Source organism: Garra rufa, chromosome 14, assembly GCF_049309525.1.
Source record: "Garra rufa chromosome 14, GarRuf1.0, whole genome shotgun sequence".
Classification (NCBI taxonomy): Eukaryota; Metazoa; Chordata; class Actinopteri; order Cypriniformes; family Cyprinidae; genus Garra; species Garra rufa.
The window spans coordinates 37954032-37968783 of NC_133374.1; the positions used below are offsets into that span (position 1 = coordinate 37954032).

Sequence of the window (14752 nt, forward strand, 5' to 3'; positions counted from 1 at the left end):
ATCTGAGTGGACTGAACCTAAAATTTTAAGGCAGCAGGGTAACAAATAATTTTAAGTTGACTCAACAAATTGTTTATTTTGTTTTATTTTTTACAGTGAAGCAGCTTTAGTTTGAAATGTTGAGTCTGTACTGTATTTCTAGTGTTGTCTGGCTCATGTATCAGTGCTGCAGTGACATTCAAGACAATGTAGAGCTCTAAATATTGCTTGTGTTGCTCTGTTTAGAGAAGGTCATTATTGTTCAAAGTGAGAGTTTTTTTTAAAAAGCATTCATGAAAACATAATTTAATGTCACGTGGGAAAAGTCTGAAAATCTGATGCTAAGAGGAAGTAATTAAAGGCTTTAGTCAATGCTCAGTTTTGCCCTAAGCGAAAGTAACTGATTCTCAGAAAGTATTCATGAAAATATCATTGAAAAGATCAGCTGTCATAGGCGAATTTCGAGCGTAATTACAAACGTCATTAAGATATTTCAAAAATGGTAAACGGTTCTCAGAAATCATCAATTTTCCAAATGCAATTAGAACTTGGGCTTTGATTTTCGTTCACTGCGTGATTTCAGGCAGGATTACTATAACATGATGCCGTTCTTCACCATGTTTGAACGTGTATAATAAAGGAAGCTGTAATCTCTTTAATCTACGTCATAAATCAGTGGTCCGTTATACAGTTAATCATCATTACGACCGCACTGACCGATCACACTCAGGTCTTCCAGAGAATCACAGGGCTATTATTAATTATAATGACGGGTTATTAGTGAAGGCTGTTTGAGCAGCGGATATGAGGTATAATGAGTAAAAATAAGCATTAATAGCAGATGTCTTCACAGAAACTAAAGCAGGTTTTTCACATTACAAATACTAGTATCACACACGGTAATTCTTCAGGTAAATCACCCATCTGAAGTTCCCATGAGGACTCGCTACATTCTGACACACTTCAGTTTTACTTTTACTTTCACATCAGTTCACTTGCTTTGACCTTTTTCCTATTGAAACGTTTTTCCCCATTTTGGACAGAGATGAGCACCGTAAGGTGACAATGAGCTGGATTTCGCAAAGATTTACACACTAGTAAGTGAAGTGAATGTGAACTAAAGCAGAAATCAGAGAAACACTCATGTTTCTGTGTAACTGTAATAAAGTCAGATTGATCTTGCTATAAAGTGAACTCCAGTAACCCTGCATTTAAGATCATTACAACACAAAGAGGACTTACACTAGCTGAAGCCTACCAGAAAAAAAAAAAAAAAAAAAAATCCCTTCTGCTTAGCAAGTTTGAGATTGTTGTCCAATCAAAATCCCAGAATTTTTAGTTGAAATGTGCTTTGATATATGGTTTTAGAATGTGCTGTTTTAAAAATAACTAGATAAAAAATTTGTCAAAACAAACTTTACGATGGCTTCAAAAGCCTGATCTAAAAGTGTGAAAAAGTTTTTAAAGTTTTTAGAAATTGTAGAAATGTAATGGTTTTCAGTACAAAAAGTTTAAAGTAGTTTTAAAGCTTAAAGCTTGAATGTTTTGAAGGCAATAGTCTGTCAGATGGATGGATGGATAAATGGATAGATAGCATGTTTTTGCATGTTGCTAGCATGTTTCTAACTTATTTAACATGTTACTATCATGTACCTATCCTATATTAGCATGTTGCATTGGATTTACCTGCACTGATCATGAGATGACAACTGAACTGATCTGAATAATGACACTATTACTTTCTGTAGAGCTGCTTATACAGTGTAAAAAAAGTAGTTTCAACTTAAAAAAGTGTTTGTGCTGCTTTAAAATTCAATGTTTACTCAACTCAAATATCCAAGTTTTCATGTAGTACAACTTAACATTTAATGTTGACTAAACTTAAAATTTTAAGGCAGCACAAACACTTACTTTTTAAGCTGAAACAACTTTGTTTTTTTTTACAGTGGAGCTGTAACTTTCGTAAGTGTGACCCAGGAACACAAAAACAGTAATAGGGGGCAAATTTTTTAAATTGAGACTTATATATCATGAATTAATACGCTTTCCATTGATGTATGGTTTGTTAGGATAGGATAATATTTGGCTGAGATACAACTATTTGAAAATCTGGAGTCTGAGGGTGCAAAAAAAAAAAAATCTAAATATTGAGAAAATGTCCTTTAAAGTTGTCCAAATGAAGTTCTTAGCAATGCACATTACTAATCAAAAATTAAGTTTCGATATATTTACAGGAGTAAATTCACAAAATATTTTCATGGAACATGATCTTTACTTAATATCCTAATGATTTTCGGCATAAAAGAAAAAATGATAATTTTGACCCATACAATGCATTTTTGACTATTGCTACAAATATAACCATGCTACTTATGACAGGTTTTATAATCCAGGGTGAATTTACGAATTTTGCTACATTACTTTCCAGGTTATTTTCCATAAATCTGCTTTTAAACAATTTTTATTGAATAAAGTCCTATAATAATAATTGTGACTTGGAAATATATGTTAAAGAATCAAGTGCTTTAACAGAGGTGAGTGTGGATGACTTTTCTTTTTTCACATGATAAAATTGGATTTTCCTGCTGTCTCAATCCAAAAGTATTGTTTTGACACAAAGGCGATAACTTTTAAAGTACTGTACTATTTATACTCCATTTGACAGACTGTGTGACAGTTTCATCTCTCCTGTGTTTAAACTAAAGTTGCATGTAGTTGCATCAGCTATACATTCACATCTATGCACTGCAAAAAATGCTTTTCTTGCTTGGATTTTTTTTGTCTTCTTAAATCGAGGATTTTATAGACAAGTAAAAACTATATTCTTGTTTTCAGAACAAGTCAAAATTAAGTGCGTTTTTGCTAGAAACAAGCAAAATAATCTGCCAATGGGGTAAGAAAAATAATCTCATTTCAAAGAGAAAGCAAGGTTATTTTTCTTACCCCATTGGCAGATTATTTAGCTTGTTCTAAGCAAAAACGCACTTAATTTTGACTTGTTCTGAAAACAAGAATATAGTTTTTACTTGTCTATAAAATCCTTAATTTTAATTTTTTTCTGAAAGCAAAAATGATTTTTAATTGTCTAGAAAATCTTGATTTAAGAAAACAAGATAAAAAATGTTGAAGATGTTTCCTCAAGATGAGATGATCTAATCATGGGCTGTCCCACTGACACCAGCTCTACAGAGAAACAGCATCAGCGGTGCCACTTCAAGAACACCAGTGTCCTTCAAAGGAATTGTGATGAGCAGAGGTCAGTTTTGTTCTGACTACAGAAGGTCCAGCAGCGGCTGGAGGAGCAGCACTGATTACTCAGAGCTCAGCGAATGTCCTCTGAGAGCGCGTCACGCCGCAGTTTCTCTGTCAGTGTCTCTGTGGGCGGCAATGGGCTCTGACCGCTGGAGAGTCGTGCGTTTCTCAGGCTGCGGGAGAATTTCCCCCGTGTGCCCCTAGCCTGACGTGAGCCATGTTTGCTCTCCATTGCGTTACTCTCTGGCGCAAGCGGGCAGGAGAAGCTGCTTCCTGCTGTGTGTCACAGTTTCAGTTCAGCGGTCGCTGACTCTGGCTGCGGTGGAAGCTGAGGCGTTCTCAGTGCATGACGTGACCAGATAGCCCTGATGTAATTGTGCTGGAGATTGCGTTTGTATCACAATTACTGTTTTGATTGTATTTCTATATATAAACTGACCAACACATGTCACCATAATCATTATCGTCATGATAATATTCCATCTATGAACTTATAAGACACCACAGACTGCACATTTGACCCTAAAACATAATAACATTCTAATCAGTTGAAGTAAAACGTTTACATACTCCTTGCAGAATCTGCAAAGTGTTAATTATCTTAGCAAAATAAGAGGGATCATATAAAATGCATGTTGTTTTTTATTTAGTACTGACCCAGATAAGATATTTCACATAAAAGATGTTTACATACAGTCCACAAGAGAAAATAATGAGTCCCTCGTTTGTCCTGAACTGCCTGCTGTTCTTCCGAAAAATCCTTCAGCACCCACAATTTTTTTTGTTTTTCCAGCATTTTTTGGTATCTGAACCCTTTCCAATAATGACTGTATGATTCTGAGATCCATCGTTTCACACTGAGGACAACTGAGGGACTCATATGCAACTATTACAGAAGGTTCAAACACTCACTGATGCTCCAGAAGGAAAAACCATGCATTAAGAGCTGGGGGTGAAAACTTTTGAACAAAATGAAAATGTGTACATATTTCTTATTTTGCCTAAATATCATATTTTCTTTAAATTTAGCACTGCCCTCCAGAAGCTAAAGAAGATACTTATGTGTTTTCCAGAAGGCAAAATATGTTAATTTTACCATGATCTTCAAATCCCAAAAGTTTTCACCCCCGGCTCTTAATGCATGGTTTTTCCTTCTGGAGCATCAGTGAGTGTTTGAACCTTCTGTAATAGTTGCATATGAGTCCCTCAGTTGTCCTCAGTGTGAAAAGATGGATCTCAAAATCATACAGTCATTGTTGGAAAGGGTTCAAACACACAAAAATGCTAAAAAAAAAACAGAATTTGTGGGAGCTGAAGGATTTTTCTGAAGAACAGCAGACAGTTTAACTGTTCAGGACAAACAAGGGACTCATGAACAACTATCACTAAACAAAAAAACACAGCTGTGGATCATTCAGAGAACAACACAGTGTTAAGAATCAAGAGGATGTAAACTTTTTTTTTGAACAGGGTCATTTTTATAAATTTATTTTCTCTTGCGGACTATATGTTAATGTTTTTTTATGTGAAATATCTTATTCAGGTCAGTACTAAATAAAAAGTAACATGCATTTTGTATGATCCCTCTTGTTTTATTAAATAAATTAACATTTTGCATATTCTGCAGGGTGTATGTAAACTTTTCACTCCAACTGTATGTATGTATGTATATATATATATATAATATGATTTATTATGTTTTTCTATGTGAAAAACAACAATTTAGCATATTTAAAAAAAAAAAGTCTGAACTAAATATAATGTTTTAGACACATAGGGCCAGATTTACTAAACAGGGCAAATTAGTTAGAGCGTTAGAGCGCAATTCCATAGAAACTGTGATGAGAGTGGAAAATTCTGCATGTGATTTACTGGCAATGCGCAGAATAATAAACACAGACGCAGCCGGATCATTTCCATAATGACCAGCGCAATCTACCAAAGCAGCGCAAATTACCACATGCTTTATTCGGTCATTAAATAGTGATGCAAACACCGGTAATTTGACAAGTGTAAACGTTAGTAAATTGCATTGAGTGAATCATTTCAATACTCATAAATTTTGCATCTGAAAGTGAAACTGCTAGAATTCGATATTCAATACGGTCAGGCGCAAAAATAACAGTGTCTACGCCTTTTCAATGTTTTTGTGCTGGCGCAAGCCATTAGTAAATCTGGCCCTTAGTTGTCATTTATATTAAACACAATTAGCTGCTTTAGTAAGACTTTAGTACATCTTTATATGTAATTTCATAACTACTTCTATTGTCCTTGAAATATGGTTAAAGTACTGCCGAATGTACTGACAAGCATTTATGATAAACAAAAATATACTTTAATTTCATTTCTAATGTCATGTATTTCAAAATATTTTAAATTGTAATAAAAAAGTAGCAATTTATAACATTTAAAGTGCATTAATTTAAATGTAATATATAACACACTGCAGTTACAATTACAATCAAGTACTTTACATGTGCTTCAGTGTGTCAGTCAACACATCCAAATAAGTGCACTTCCTTGAAGACACAACTAAAGATTAACCGTAATGAGTTAAAGTGTACTTTCACCCTTTAACCGTCACTACCTATTTTGAACATAAATGTGAAAATGCATCCAGTTACATTTTTAATTCATGAATGAAAACATTTTTTGTAATATAATATGATTTTCATGTCCAATTTCCATGGTAATACAATGTTTGATTTTAAAATGGTTTTCAAAGGATGAATTTTGAGATATATATATATATATGTGACCCTGGACCACAAAACCAGTCTTAAGTCGCTGGGGTATATTTGTAGCAATAGCCAAAAATACATTGTATGGGTCAAAATTTTAGATTTTTCTTTTATGCCAAAAATCATTAGGAAATTAAGTAAAGATCATGTTCCATGAAGATTTTTTGTAAAATTCCTACTGTAAATATATCAAAATGTAATTTTTGATTTGTAATATGCATTGTTAAGAACCTTTTTGTGAAAAAGGTTACAACTTTTTCTACATAATTTATAACACAAAGTGGTAAAATATCTATTTAGGAGTCTTAGACCTTCCCAATGATATATGTGACCCTGGACCACAAAACCAGTCATAAGGTTAAATTTTACAAAACTGAGATATATACATCATATGAAAGCTCAATAAATACGATTTCTATTGATGTATGGTTTGTTAGGATAGGACAATATTTGACTGAGATACATCTATTTGAAAATCTGGAATCTGAAGGTGCAAATAAATCAAAATACTGAGAAAATCACCTTTAAAGTTGTCCAAATTAAGTTCTTAACAATGCATATTACTAATCAAAAATTACATTTTGAAATGTTTGCAGTAGGAATTTTACAAAAAATCTTCATGGAACATGATCTTTACTTAATTTCCTAACGATTTTTGGCATAAAAGAAAAATCAATAATTTTGACCCATGCTATGTATTTTTGGCTATTGCTACAAATATACCCCAGCGACTTAAGACTGGTTTTGTGCTCCAGGGTCACATATAGTTTGTCATGATTAGATTAGGATTTGTTGTAATATGGTCATGTAAACTTAGGCACTTATGCCAGTTAAAGGTTTTAATATGATATTATTATAAAATGCACTTTTTAAAAGTGCATTAAGGAACAGTCCCTCACAGCGTTGGGGAAAGTTACGTTTAAAAGTAATGCATTACAATATTGAGGTACTCCCTAAAAAAGTAACTAATTACGTTACTTAGTTTAGCTTTTAATAGAAAGTAATGCGTTACGTTACTTTTGCGTTACTTTTTCAATCTGGCCAGGGCTTGCTTGTTTGTTTTTAATATAAAAAGTTCTATTTTTGTCAAATGTAAACCAAAAGCCTCAGGCTTAGAGAAAAGTGAATTGACGTCTGTACAGTAGACCGCAGAAGAACAAATGTCAACTCTTCAGCAATAAAAAAGGAAAACTAATGTTAGATTATCTTGAGTAATTTGTGCTTATTAGTATGGATGAATTGGATCATGGAAGGTCGGCAGCAAAGACATCAGTTAATAAAATGGGATTAAATACATAAAGGATATTTGTATTATTTAACATATTTAATTATTGCAGGTTTGTGGTGAATTTGACTGTTTTTATTGATTTTGAAGAACACTGAATCTGTTTGTTTAGTGAGTGAGATGAATTAATGCATGTTCACATTTATTCTAGAACTAAAGTAACATCTTACTCACAATTTCTCTCAACATGGGGACAGGAGAGCTTTTAGTCAATAAATGGGGGAAAAGTAACTGGCGTTGCTTATTTGAAAAAGTTACTCAAATATTTTCTTGTCAAATAACAAGTAATGTGTTACTTTACTAGTTACTTGGAAAAAGTAATCTTTTACACAACCCTCAACACTGGTCATGAAAGTGTCTTTTAGTATTAATACTATACTATCTGCAGTTACAGTTTTTAAAAACAAACTTGTAATACTGATGAACACTTCAAGTGTGCCTTCAGTACAGTTAAGTGCACTTGTTTTATCTGACAGTGATGAGCTCTAGTCAGGATTATAACTCTAGATTTAGCAATAGGTAATAAGTGAAGAAGTCTTCCTGTGATCAATGATGGGCTCTCACTAGTCTCTGTCGGCTGGAGTTCCTGACCGCTGTGGTTTCAGAGTCTCAGTGAAACACGTGACGTGAGGAAGCACACGTACCAGGTCGGCCACAGGAGACTTCTTTCGGTTCTGCTTCTCCACCTCCACCTGCATCTTGGCCATGGGTTTGGCCATCGCTAGAGCCAGCTTGGCCTCGGCCTGCAGCTTCTTCTGTCGGCTCAGGAAGTCCATGTCCTCCAGAGACTCCGAGTCGTCCTCCGTGGTGTCCCTGTCCGAGTAGGACGAGCTCTGCTTGCTCTGAGGACAGACGGACAGAGAACAAAGATTAGACAGCTCTCCAATGAACCAATGCAGCTCAAAGAATGACCAGTGAGAATCATTTTAATGTGCATTCATTCTTTAAACAGTATTTCTGCATAACAAACCAAAATATGAATTTAAATGAACTGAAACTCTTACACAATCCATACTTTCTTTTTTTTTTTTAATAGATTACTCAGCTAAAAAATGTCCTACTTCATTATAAATTAACATTTACTTTCATAATTTAAAATCCTACAGTATTCGGTAACACTTTATTTTACGGTCTCTTAACTAGTTGCTTATTAACATGCATATTACACAATATTAGCCATTTATTAATACTAATTAATCACTTATTGATGCCTACATCCCTGATACCTAAACAAAACAACTATCTTACTATTAATAAGCAACACATTTGTAATTTATTAAGGGAAAAGTCACAGTTAATAGTGAATAAGTGTTCCCTAGTCTCAGATTTTTGACATAGTCTCTGATTTTGTATCCCCTGTAACTCATTCATGAGTGTTTGCCAGGGATTTGATCATTAGTGCTTATAAATGCAATTATTAAAGTTTGTATTGAGTGTCAGTAAACAATCTGCGCAGATGGGTCACAGAAATCAGGAAAAACATTTTCCAATTGTGTGAAAAACAAGTGCGTTCATGTCATTTAAGCACTGCAAAAACATTTTTACTTCCAACCAAAATATCTTAAAATTCTTAAATCAAGAAGGATTTTCTAGATGAGTGAAAATTATTGTCTTGTTTTCAGAAAATAAATAAATAAATGAAGTGCGTTTTTGCTTGAAACAAGCTAAATAATCTGCCAATGGGGTAAGAAAAATAATCTTGTTTTCTGTTCGAAATTATTTTGCTAGGTCTAAGCATAAACTCACTTTATTTTAACTTGTTTTTCATGAAAACAAGAAAATAATTTTCACTCCTCTAGAAAATCCTTCTTGATTTAAGAATGTTTAGATATTTTGGCTTGGAAACAAGAGAAAAGCATTTTTTTGCAGTGTAAAAAGTGCACTTTGTATGTCAGATTAAAAGTTTTACTTTAAAGTACACTTTAAATCATTGTATTTTAATAATCTTGTTGTATTTTAAAGGAAGTACACTCGTTCTGATGTGTTGACTAACATACTAAAGCACATGTAAAGTAATTATTTATCATTATAACTGTTATTTAATATTACAATTGACATTCATATACTTTAAATGTGCTAAATCATAACTTCATCATCACAAATGTGTAATTACACATATATTTAAATACAAAATGATATTAAAGAACAGTTTAGTTAATCATAAATGCTTACATACTGGTACTTTAACCATATTTCAAACACAATAGAAGTAGTTATGAAAATACTTAAGAAAATACTCTAAAATCCAGCTAATGACATTCAGTGTGAATTTAAATGAACATTACATTTTTTAAAATTCAATTTTTATTTCATTCCGAATAACATGGAATTAATTTTAAATGTCTGACTAATTACATTCAGTTCACACTTATTGTTTTTTATGCACTGCAAAAAAAGGCTTTTCTTACTTAGATCTAAAAATTCTTAAATCAAGAAGGATTTTCTAGACAAGTAAAAATTTTCTTGTTTTCAATAAAAACAAGTCAAAATTAAGTGTGTTTTTGCTTGAAACAAGCTAAATAATCTGCCAATGAGGTAAGAAAAATAATCTTGTTTTCTGTTTGAAATAACATTATTTTTCTTACCCCACTGGCAGATTATTTTGCTTGTTCTAAGCAAAAAAATATTTAATTTTGGCTTGTTTTTTTCTGAACTCGTCTAGAAAATCCATCTTGATTTAAGAATTTGTAGATATTTTGGCTGGAAACAAGACAAAAAAAAAGTAAAAAAAAAAGTGTTCTCACAATTTTTGGTCTTGTTTCCAGCCAAAATATCAAAGAATTCATAAAACAATAAAAAATTGTTTTGTTTTCAGAAAAAAACATGTCAAAATGAAGTGAGTTTTTGTTTAGAACAAGCAAAATAATCTGCCAATGAGGTAAGAAAAAAAAATATTTCAAACAGAAAACAAGATTATTTTTCTTACTCCATTGGCAGATTATTGTGCTTGTTCTAAGCAAAAACTCACTTCATTTTGACTTGTTTTTTCTGAAAACAAGAAAAGAATTTTTAGATATTTTGGCTGGAAACAAGTCAAAAAAAGTTAGAAAAGCTTTTTTTGCAGTGTAAATGATGCAGAATGATTTTTTTGAGAAAGTAAAAGTGTGCACAGTCTCATGTGAGGGCTAGGTTTAGGTCAAGGGCGATAGAAAATATGATTTGTACAGTATAAAAACCATTATGCCTATGGAATGTCCCCATAAAACATGGAAACACAACATATATGTGTGTGAGTGATGCGGCGCGTGTCCAGGGGGAATCTACAGGCGCTGTGTGTGTTGTAATGATGATCTGATGAATGATGATTGTACAGGGCCAGTGTAGGTGGGGTCATTTCTCTGGCCTGTGACCCTCAGTGACTCACGCCCTAACCTTACTGTAACAGTGCAATGTCTGCTGGGAAACCAAGGCTCGCAAACCACATCCCCGATTCAGGGGCATTCTGGATGGGGCTGTCTCTGTGTGTGTGTGACCTCTGTGACACCAGCCAGAGTAAACACCATCCATGAGCCAGTGTGTGTGTGTGTGTGTGTGTGTGTGTGAGTGTGTGTGTACCATGGGTGAGAGTGGTGTGTCCAGGCTGGTTTCTGTCTTGCTGTCGTCTGCATCGCTGTCTTTATCGCTGCCGCTGTCGTTGACGAAGCAGATCTGCAGGTTCATTCCACTCTGAAGCCTGTGAGGATATGCGGGGTTATTATTCACTTTATCAGTGTAAATTCATCTCAAACAGCTTTTAGTTTTTCACACAGAGCGTGTTTCCATTGCAGATTTGCGCAAAACTTTGGCGATATTTTACAAATGTTGATTAGAAAGTATTGTGAAATGACTGCGTTTCCATTTACCAATGTTATGCGAATTAAACATAATTTTTTCCTCTCACGATAACTCATGGCAACGGATTTTTGTGGGATTTTGACTATATTTAATCGAATGTGAGTGTAAATGCGAAAAAAAAAAAGTTTCCATTGCTATTTTGTGAAATATTCTTTTTTCAAATTGCCTGAAAAAAATGCTCATGCAAGCGTAAAAACTTTAGGTAACACTTTAGAATAGGTTACACTTATTCACTATTAACTTCAACTTATTAGCTTGCATATTACTAGAATATTGGCCCAATACCTAAACCTAACAACTACCTTACTAACTATTAATAAGCAGCAAATTAGGAATTTATTGCGGGAAAAGTTGTAGTTGATATTGAATAAGTGTTCCCTATTCTAAAGTGTTACCAAACTTTTTTGTGATATATGGGAGTTTTGGCGCAATTGATGCATTTCTATTAGGAGTATTTTCAATTCACAATTTCAATATGCGCAATTTTACGGGTAATGGAAACACAGCTGCTGAAGAACAGTAAAGTTGATTTTAGTCTTCAGCAGTATTTCAGCCCAAGAACTCAAAGCGAATACAGAAAGATGGGATGTCTGCACTGCAAAAAATGCTTTTCTCACAATTTTTGGTCTTGTTTCCAGCCAAAATATCAAAAAATTCTTGAATCAAGAAGGATTTTCTAGACAAGTAAAAATTATTGTCTTGTTTTCAGAAAAAAACAAGTCAAAATTAAGAGTGTTTTTGCTTGAAACAAGCTAAATAATCTGCCAATGGGGGAAGAAAAATAATCTTGTTTTCTGTTTGAAATGAAAAAAAATTTCTTACCCCATTGGCATAATATTTTGGCTTGTTCTAGGCAAAAACTGACTTCATTTTGACTTGTTTTTTTCTGAAAACACATTTTTACTCGTCTAGAAAATCCTTCTTGATTTAAGAATTATTAGATATTTAGAAACAAGACCAAAAATCGTGAGAAAAGCGTTTTTTGAGAAGCATTTTTTTGCAATGTTCTCATGATTTTTGGTCTTGTTTCCCACCAAAATATCTAAAAATTCTTAAATCAAGAAGGATTGTCTAGACGAGTAAAAATGTTGTGTTTTCAGAAAAAAAAAGTTCCAAATGAAGTGAGTTTTTGCTTAGAACAAGCTTAATAATCTGCCAATGGGGGAAGCAAAAAATTATTATTTCAAACAGAAAACAAGATTATTTTTCTCATTCCATTGGCAGATTTTTTGACTTGTTTCAAGCAAAAATGCACTTAATTTTGACTTGTTTTTTTCTGAAAACCAAACAAATTTGCTCGTCTAGAAAATCCTTCTTGATTTAAAATTTTTGTAGGTAGTTTGGCTGGAAAAGTATTTTTTGTGTTTGTATGAACGCTCTGGGATTGTTTGATGTTTACGCTCTTGTGTACAGTACTGTGGTTGATTTTTATGGTTTTGGAGGTGCTATATAAATAAAAGAGCGTTGATTTGAGAAAAGCACATAGTGAGAGCACTGGAATACCCGCGGTGACATCAGCAGCAGAAACAGTGGGACGCACAGGAAAAGGAAGTGCTGAACCATCATAAACACTCAGCAGCGACTCCAGGATCCAGAACAACACTACAAGAGCTGTTTATTTTACACTTCTGTGATTTTTTGCAATTGCTTGCAGTTTAAAATTTGATTAGTGTCATTTTGTTTACCTTACATAAAGAACCGCATAAATATGTATCGAAATTTTAAAATGTTTGATTGCAGATTTAGACGGAATGCCTATAAAAAGTTAATAATTAAAAACTTTTTTTTCTATAAAAAGCCAAATATATAAATTCTAGTTAAAGTCAGAATTTTAAAATTCACTGAAGTTTATCTATCATATATATATATATATATATATATATATATATATATATATATATATATATATATATATATATATATATATATAAAAACATTCTCTTCTTGAAGCAACACACTTCAGCTGAATAGAGTAAACGTTTATCATCATACTTTACCAGTTTATTAGTCACAAAGTGCAATATAAATTCTGAAATATTGTTTTAACATGGATAATGGACGAAGCTAGGGTTATTAAATTCACATTCAATTCTGCTGACATCTTAGAGTTCAAGGTTTTTACAGAGGGGATTTTGCATTTCTGTTTTTATCACTCTATACATCACAAACAGCCAGGAAAAACAACACGGTTTAAAAATGTTTTATAAATCGGTGTGGATTATATACAACAGTAAACCCCGTCAGAATATATAGAGGAATAAAACTGTAAAGACTGATGTATATAAGTGCTGTTGAAGTGAAGAAACAAAATAGTTTAGACTAATCCAGGATTAGGCCATAGTTCAATAAGAACATTTAAGTATTTTTATAAACATTACTGGTGTGCATCTTGAGACAAAACAAAGGCACTGATATATTTTTCAAGATCAGTCGGTGCAAGTTTCTTTCAGTCGAAACAGCTCAGACTTACATTATAGTCTAGGACTAGGCTTAAGCCTGTTTATTTGTATGCACATTACTAGTATAAAGCACATATTATTGCATGAGCATGTTCTAGATCCCTTAACGTAACAACTACCTTACTTACTATTAATAAACAGTTCATCAGGAGTTTACTGAGGGAAAACTCTTAGTTAATACTCAGAACTGGTCCCCAAACTAAAGTGGAACCATCGTCATTTTACGAAAACAGCTTTTGAAGATATGTATTAAAACTGAAACCTACGGAAGCAGATAGATAAAGTGCAATATGAATGCATGTTAAAAGAGGCAAGCTATGGAAGCAGAACCAAATCTCAAAAGCGGCCAGTGCATGAAAACTATTGTGTCTGAAAGATCATGGGATTTCTTTTTGCTCCAATAAAAGATAGGTGAAAGAGCAGTATGTCACAGTGCTAACGGTTTACTGTAATAACAGCAGCATGACGACACTGACAAAGAAATGACAAGAAGTGCTCATCATTGTGATGTGAAACAGAAAGTGAGCATCAGGGATTGATGTTGAAGTGTGTGTGTGACGGAGAGAGAGAGAGAGAGAAGGAGCTGCTTCCCTTTTGGGAAGAGTGTGTGTGTGGCTATGCGGAGCTGAAGGGGGAAGCCCTTCGTGTTCATAGAGAGAGTGTTTGAAAGCTCTGCTTCACCACACAAACACAGAAACGTGACGCTGTTTCACTATCAACACCGGACGCTGTGGTCATGGAAAGTTGAAGAAAAGGCCCGTGTCCGCACGCTCCGCCGGGCTCCGGCCCAACATACACACAAACACCCCGCAACACAGCGCTTACCTGAATCCAGCTCATGCTGACTGACTCAAACCTTCAAAAACACCGTCACATGATGCTTTATAGTGTTCAGAAATGTGAACGTGACAGATAAGACAATGAGAATAAAAGAGCTTTCACTACTCTCACTGTCATCCATTTGAAGACCTTTTTTTCTTGCATATATGTGACCCTGGACCACAACACTGGTCATAGGGGTCAATTTTTTTCATTATTGAAATTTATACATCATTGGTGTATGTTTCTTTATTTCTTTTTTATTGAAAATAGACTTAACAAAAGAGAGTATAATAAAAAAAAGAAATATATATGGACATACATGCAATGTGTTGTGTAAAGAAAAAAGAAAAAGTTAATATAAATAAGTAATAATAATAATA

General features: G+C 33.5%; 1 protein-coding gene across 3 annotated transcripts in view; it reads right to left on the reverse strand.

Moving 5' to 3' along the window:
* schip1 (schwannomin interacting protein 1) overlaps positions 1-14752 on the reverse strand; it is a 229231-nt gene that overhangs the window by 4834 nt on the left and 209645 nt on the right. For all 3 annotated transcript variants that reach the window (XM_073817460.1, XM_073817461.1, XM_073817462.1), the window contains 2 exons: positions 10813-10930; positions 7902-8099 (listed from right to left, as the gene is read on the reverse strand). In XM_073817460.1, coding sequence (XP_073673561.1) covers positions 7902-8099; positions 10813-10930 — 316 coding nt within the window. The remainder of the gene's footprint in view (positions 1-7901; positions 8100-10812; positions 10931-14752) is intronic.